The 7,868-nt window shown below is 37.6% G+C and overlaps 1 protein-coding gene across 1 annotated transcript; it reads right to left on the reverse strand.

Annotated features, from left to right (window-relative positions):
- On the reverse strand, positions 1-7,241 carry LOC107585758 (protein NLRC3-like). Its single transcript, XM_016272914.1, has 10 exons — positions 6,955-7,241; positions 5,983-6,089; positions 5,754-5,870; positions 5,294-5,407; positions 4,095-4,208; positions 3,527-3,958; positions 2,001-3,374; positions 1,394-1,567; positions 611-787; positions 1-451 (listed from the first exon to the last, which is right to left on the reverse strand). The coding sequence occupies exons 2-10, from the start codon at positions 6,030-6,032 to the stop codon at positions 415-417; spliced, it is 2,589 nt and encodes an 862-aa protein (XP_016128400.1). The 5' UTR covers positions 6,033-6,089; positions 6,955-7,241; the 3' UTR covers positions 1-414.
- Between the last annotated feature and the right edge of the window lie 627 nt (positions 7,242-7,868).

A 7,868-nucleotide genomic window follows, 5' to 3' on the forward strand; every position in this document is an offset into this window, starting at 1 on the left:
TCCCTTAATGTACTATTTACAAGTAGTATTTACACAATGTTTACAATCGAAGGCAAACAAATCCAAATCGGCAATCTAAGAATCGTACATTAGAATTATTGTACAGTAGAATATCACAAAAAACACACACACACACAAAGGAATAAGACAGAGCAGTACAATATGACACACATTGGGAAAACTAGTGTTTGCGGTGGTCCTTATATCTGGAATAGGAGACAAGACTGGACCGGTTGGATTTCTGTTGATTGCGGGGGACATCCCTCCTGGACCCAAACATACTCCAGACACAGCAGCGAACAACAAATGCTTTAAACACACAAGTAATAACATACACAACAAAAATGCAAACCAATGACAACATAAAATAGTCTTTTCACTCTTATATTACAGCCAACACAATCCACTAAAACCTTAATGTCCAGTGGCACCTTCTTCCACTTCTGTAAACCTGTATGAATAAACGACATCTGCCCATAAAGTCCTACACATACTGTACATAGCTTAATATCCATAATACTTATAAATCTTATAAGCTCTTATATTCTCCACTTACACGTATACAAGGCCTGTTAGTCTATTTAAAAGCTTATAATAAAAATATACTCACAATAGTAGTTTTGCTAGTTTGTAATCTGGATCACCTTTTAGATCAGAAAGTAACTGCACTTCAGAACATCCTAGTTTATTCTCAGACAGATCTAGTTCTGTCAGGTGTTCAGGGTTTGATCTCAGAGCTGAAGCCAGAGCAGCACAACCTTCACCCGTGACACCACAATCTCTCAACCTGTAGAGATCAATGACAATTTTCACTCTCAAACTTTTTGTCACAAGATGCTATGACAATCTTTGTTCATTTCAATTTTTTACAATCAATAGTTTAGTACAGGTAAATGTACTACTATTATTACAGGAGGTCTTTTTCGGCACTTTTACATCACAACACTACCTTTTAGAAGTTTGGGGTTTACATTTTTGAAAGAAAATAACAACTACAAAGATACAGTAAAAGAGTTATTTTGAAATATTACAATTTAAAATAACTGTTTCCTGTTGTAATATGTTAAAATCTAATTTATTGTGTTCAAAGCTGGATTTTCAGCATCATTACTCCAGTGTCACATGATCCTTCAGAAATCATTCTAAAATTCTGCTGCTCAAGATACATTTCTGATTATTATAAATGTTGAAAACGGTGCTGCTTCATATTTTTGTGGAAACTGTGAAATTATTTTTCAGGATTCTTTGATGAATAATGAACTCAAAAGAACAGCATTTATTTGAAACAGGAATCATTTGTAACATTACACTTGTATTTACTGTCACTTTTGATCAGTTAATGCACATGTCATATCTCACACAGGAATAAAAAGCATCAAAGAGATTATCTTACTTTAGTTTCTCCAGTTTACAGTGAGAATCCTTAAGTCCATCAGATAGATGCTTCATGCCCAAATCTAGTAGTTTATTTCTAGACAGATCCAGTTCTCTCAGGTGTGAGGGGTTTGATCTCAAAACTGAAGCCAGAGCAGCACAACCTTTATCTGTGATATTACAGTCATCCAAACTAGAGAGATTGAACATTTAAGTACAATAAATTCAACACCATAACAGTAAAAAATCAACAACAACAAACACTTAAAAGAGTCCTATTATGCTTTTTCACTTTTTTTAACTTTAGCAAATTGCTTCTTCAGGGAGGCAAACTCATCAGGGGTGAAACAAGCTGAGTAATAATAATAATTGTATTTAATAATAATGGCATTAATGGCTGTTTTAATTTGTGCTTTTATACGTTAAACAACAGCCTCATGGCATCAAATATCAAAATATGATATCAAATCTAGAAGAAAGGCTTACAAACAAAGGCTATGTTACTACCTCTCAAGTCATTGGAAACTTGGATCAGTACTAACAGAGGTTTACAGATCCCTAGCACATGCGCCAGCACACTTTCAGGAAAATGTTTTGATAATGTAGTGGTCATCAGTGTTACTTACTGTGCTGATCTGGATTCTTTAATCACAGGAAGCAGCTTCCGAACGACTTTATCTGACGCATTTTCTCTTCCAACTAATTTATTCAGCTCAAACACATCCATCATTTGCTCTGATGTCAACAAGAAAAACACTAAAGCTGACCACTGCAAAGAGGTGAGTTTGGCTTCAGCTAATGTTCCAGAGTTCAGATACTGCTGTATTTCCTCCACTATTGAATGGTCACCTAGCTCATTCAGACAGTGGAACAGATTGATGGATTTTTTTGGAGAGCGACTGATCCTGATCTTCTTTTTGATGTGCTCAACTGTTTCCTCATTGCTCTCAGAGCTCCCTCTTGTCTGTTTCATTAGTCCTTGTAGAAGACCCCGATTAGACTCCACTGACAGACCCAGAAGGAACCGCAGGAAAAGATCCAGATGTCCATTTTTACTCTGTAGAGCCTTATCCACAGCTCTATGATGCAATTCGGATAATGAAACATGTTTTGATTGAATCCAGTCCTTAATTCTAGACGAAAAACCACGTTCGGTGATTTGGTCAAACACATTTGTGTTGTTGTTTGTACAGGAGAGGTGCACATATAGAGCTGCTAGATGTTCCTGAACGCTCAGATGAACAAAGCAAAAAACTTTAACCTGATACAAGCCAAACTCCTCTCTGAAGATCTGAGTGCACAATCCTGAGTACACTGATGCTTCTGTCACATCAATGCCACACTCTCTCAGGTCTTCCTCATAGAAGATCACATTGCCTTTTTCCAGTTGCTCATATGCAAGTTTTCCTAATTGGAAAATCATCTCTTTGTCTGTGTCCTTCTTCTCATTGTACTTCATGTCTTTGATGTTAATCTGTGCCATCAGGAAGTGTGTGTACATTTGAGTGAGAGTCTTGGGAATCTCTCCACTCTCTGCTTGACTCAACATCTTCTCGAGAACAGCGGCTGAGATCCAGCAGAACACTGGGATGTGGCACATGATGTCGAGGCTCTTTGATGACTTCAGATGTGAGATGATTCTTTTGGCCAGACCCTGATCTATGATTCTCTTCCTGAAGTATTCCTCCTTCTGTGGCTCATTGAAGCCTCGTACCTCTGTCACTCGATGGACACACTCAGAGGGGACGAGATCAGCTGCTGCTGGTCTGGAGGTGATCCAGATGAGAGCAGAGGGAAGCAGATTCCCCACAATGAGGTTCGTCAGCAGCACGTCCACTGATGCTGATTCGCTTACATCACACAACCTCACATCGCTCTGAAAATCCAGAGACAGACGACACTCGTCCAGACCATCAAAGATGAACAACACTTTATATTTGTCACTGAATATTTCCATTTCTTTTGTTTCAGGGAAAAATACATGAAGACGTTTTAAAAGACTGAGTGTTTTATCCTTCATCAGATTGAGCGCTCTGAAAGGAAGTGGAAATATGAGTTGGACGTCCTGATTCTCTTTCCCTTCAGCCCAGTCCAGGATGAACTTCTGCACAGAGACTGTTTTTCCAATGCCAGCGACTCCCTTTGTCAGCACAGTTCTGATGGCTTGAGTGTTTTATCCTTCATCAGATTGAGCGCTCTGAAAGGAAGTGGAAATATGAGTTGGACGTCCTGATTCTCTTTCCCTTCAGCCCAGTCCAGGATGAACTTCTGCACAGAGACTGTTTTTCCAATGCCAGCGACTCCTTTTGTCAGCACAGTTCTGATGGGTTTGTCTTGTCCAGGTAAAGCTCTAAAGATGTCACTGCATTTGATCGGTGTGTCCTCTGTTGCTGCTCTCCTGGACTGTGTCTCAATCTGTCTCACCTCATGTTCATTACTGATCTCTCCACTCTCACTCTCTGTGATGTAGAGCTCTGTGTAGATCTCATTCAGGAGTGTTGAGTTTCCTTGCTTTGCTGTTCCCTCATAAAGACACTGAAACTTTTTCTTCAGATTGGATCTAAATGTGTTGAGGACTTCATGGCTGTAAAATTAAAATTTTAACCACATTACATGTATAAAACTGCAGAAGTCTAATGAATGGAAACCTTACAATTAATTATGTAATTGATTATGAAATATATGATGAATCTTTGCAGCATCAAAACCTTGTATTTTACCTGACACCAGGATACATGCTTTCATTAAAGTCTTGTGGTTGATTCACAGACTCGTCATATTTCGTTTTCTTACAGATGGGTTCTGTTACAGCTGGTCTGGATCGCAGGTTTCGCCTTAAAACAGCATAAAGTAAATAAACAATCAGATACTTTGAAGGTATACTTGCCGGCAACCTGCCAAAATAAAAGCTTGCCGATGTAAAGTTTGAAAATGATAAAAATTTATATATATATAAAAAAAAAGTAAATATTAGCATTTTACATTTAAGTTTACTATAAAATAATTTTATTTTTATTTAATACTCCCTTTTTATTTTAAAATATAATAGTATTATCATCACACTTTATTATTTTATTTAAAAAAATAATTATAATATTTGTATCACTATTATTAATTTATATTTTATAGTTATATTTAATGGGTCACACTATTGGCGCTTTTCCAATGCATGGTACGACTCGGTACGGTTCGGTACGGCTCACTTTTGGGGGGTTTTCCACTGGGTACAGTACCTGGTACTTTTTTCAGGATCACCTCGGCTGAGGTTCCAAGTGAGTCGTACCGTTACTAAAATGTGACGTGTAAACCCTGCTGATCACTGATTGGCCGGAGAGAATCGCCACTACCTGCGTCATTGAACTTGCAACACCTTTTTTTAACAACCAAAAAATTTCGTTCCTCTAGTTGACAGCCGAGGAGCGGATCCAGCGAGAGCTTGATGGGGCGACGCAGAATGAAAAAGTTTTTCAGGAGGTCGCTCAGCTCTTGGCCACGACATGTGTATAATCCCGCCAACTTAAAGCAGTACTAAACTGCAGTGGAAACGCAAACCGAGCCGAGCGGAGTCATACCACGCAGTGGAAAATCACCATATGTGCAGTGTGAGGACCAGACCCGGTGGGCCGGTTGCATAAACTGTTTAGACTAGTCTTAAAAAGTTAGTCATCTAATTTTTTTTCTTCAAGACTGGTCATAGCTTTTTAAATTCAGCTATGAAAAAGTAGATTGGTCTTATTTGTATTGGAAAAGTAAGACCCCCCCTTGGCAACTGCTAGTTGGTCAAACTAGTTCTTAAGACAGTCTTAAAGGGGTCATATGATGTTGCTAATAAGAAGATTATTTGGTGTATTTGGTGTAATGAAATGTGTTTATTTCTCTATAATAATAGAGAATATTAATACCATAAGCAACTGTGTACCTGACACTTTGCGGTTTGTCTCCACCCTTCATGTTTGGTGGAGGATCTATAGACCAGTCACTCTTCATAGACACACAGCTGGGCTGTCTGCCTGATCTTTTCCGCTGAACTGACCTAAAACAGAACAGAGGTTACATTTAACTCTTTAAGTTACCATATATTCATCCTTTATAATGTGAATCCATGAGCAAGAACCTGTGAATGCAGAACTACAGAACCGGAAGTTAGATATTATCACCACAATACTTAGTAAACAAACATGGTGGCTAATTTATTTAACAATACGTACAATTACAAACAAGGTTTCTGTTTAACACAACAGATTTAAACCAATTTCCAAAATTCCAACTATTTAATGAATGTTGCTGGGGTTTTTCATAATACTGCTGCTATTTTATAAAACCATTAAGAGACTGGGAGATACCACAAGGTCAAGGTAATACCATAAGCAACTGTGTACCTGAGACTTTGTGGTTTGTCTCCATCCTTCATGTTTGGTGGAGGATCTATAGACCAGTCACTCTTCACGGACACACAGCTGGGCTCTAGCGAATCTGATCCCTCTTGCTGGACTGAACTGTAATAGAGCAAACAAAGGGGCTTGGTGACATCAACTGATGTGTGTCTTTCATAATAAAACCAGAAAAGGTGTATTAACAAAGTAAAAATGTTGTCTTTAATGAGAGTACCTGCATCCTGGTGAAAAATCTTCATCTTTGTTTTTTTGTACTTGACTCATTCTGTCCTCATGGAGCTGCTCTGGTGTGTCTGATTAGTCTGATCTCCCTGCCTCTGACTGGAAATAACAGAAACACTGATTCAGACATATTAAACACCATCACAGTAATTAGATTAGAAATTTAGCCACGTGGGATGCTTATGAAACTGAATGTAGGGTGACCATATGTGCCATTTTCCCAGGACGCGTCCTGGGAAAATGGCACATATGGTCACCCTAACTGAATGTATTAATAAATGTTGCTATATTGTGTAAACTGAATTTAGTCAGAACACACCACATTATGTGAGTGAAAAGGGTTGTTTGTGTAAACACCAAAGACAGAAGGCATGAATTAAGGCTATTAAAATATGTTCTTGAACAAGTCAAATTCACTTATGATTGTAACTGGTCTGAGCAAAAAAAGCTTACAAGTAGTTTCTACCATTTCCTGTTTTTGACTCACTTTTCTTATCCCCCCCTCCACTACGTTTTACTTGGTATGATCCTTTTTTTTTTTTTTACAATGAGGGTTATATTCTATTGTTTTAGTAATACATATGTTTATATTATTTTTTTGCTTTAAAGGATTCTTATTTTTCTTTTTTTTCCCCTACGATGATTAAATTTCATTAGCATTGAGGTGGGTGAAGACATACTTTAGGATATGAGGCGTCAGCAACATACGATCGAAAAACACAACATTAAAGGTGAATGCGTCAGAATACTAGTCTAACGATGCAGTACAACAATTAGCGACGACAGTTCGTAGTTTTAGTGATTATATTAAGGCGCGTTAATATCAAACCCCGCGACGTCGACCTTCAGCTGCTTTCGCGTCGATTCTATTTGACACAGGCTTACACCATTTTACAAAGTGTTTATCTGCCAAATATAGTCATCACGCAAGTTTTGTATATCAAACATTACCTTTGATACTCACTTTTTGTCCTGTGATAACGCGACGCAGTTATTTTGAGGAAAATGGCTGCTGTAACCGTTACTTTCACTTTTGGCTTGTATTGATAACATGGAAGAAACCATTTTAGCCTTTGAGGGCTTTTTTCCAGTCAACGTGTATAGGATGTTTTAAATAAGACTAAAGCGGTATTGACGCTTCTCATAAACACACCGATGGTGATGACAACGTAAGACCGATCTGGCTCCAAAAACAGCGAACATACAAACGCTATACTGTAGCAGACACTTGGCTTATGAATATTAATTACGTAACGTGCTCGGAAGACGTATCTGATTGGCTGTAAGTAAATGGGGGTTGGCAGAAAGAGCGAGTTGCGTCAACGGAAGTCCAAAACGCTCGATCGTCACGTGATTCACGTAGACTTCAAATAGCTCCGGGAAGTTCATAGCGGGGCAATTGTAATACATTGAGTTGGAGAGACAGAACTGTGATTTTTGGTAATTAGTAGACAATAAAATAATTTATTTACATTATTTATCAAATAATGTATACGTAGTATATATATATGTAGTTATATCAGTGTTGTTTTTAAAAGATAAAATCCACTAATATTTGAGGATTAATGTGGTCAGCTATCCTTACCTGCCTTGTTAACATATTTTAGGCTGAAGTTACCATGGTAAAAGTCCGTGTTTGCTATATAAACGACATCGTGGTCTTCTGCCAAGGTAACTTCAGCCTCTCTATATAAATACAATTATATGTGTGTTCTTACAACTTGCATGTTAGTCAAGTTCAATCACATCTTAATGCTCATTGTAATTTTTACTAATCTCATTGTAAATGTTAAGTTTGTTGTCTTAGAAAATTCATTCCAAGTAAATTAAGATATTTTATTAAGTGAAAACTAATCTTGTTTAATGTTTTTGATTCTT

This window comes from Sinocyclocheilus grahami, unplaced genomic scaffold (assembly GCF_001515645.1).
Source record: "Sinocyclocheilus grahami isolate Dianchi unplaced genomic scaffold, SAMN03320097.WGS_v1.1 scaffold74.1, whole genome shotgun sequence".
NCBI classification, from domain to species: Eukaryota; Metazoa; Chordata; class Actinopteri; order Cypriniformes; family Cyprinidae; genus Sinocyclocheilus; species Sinocyclocheilus grahami.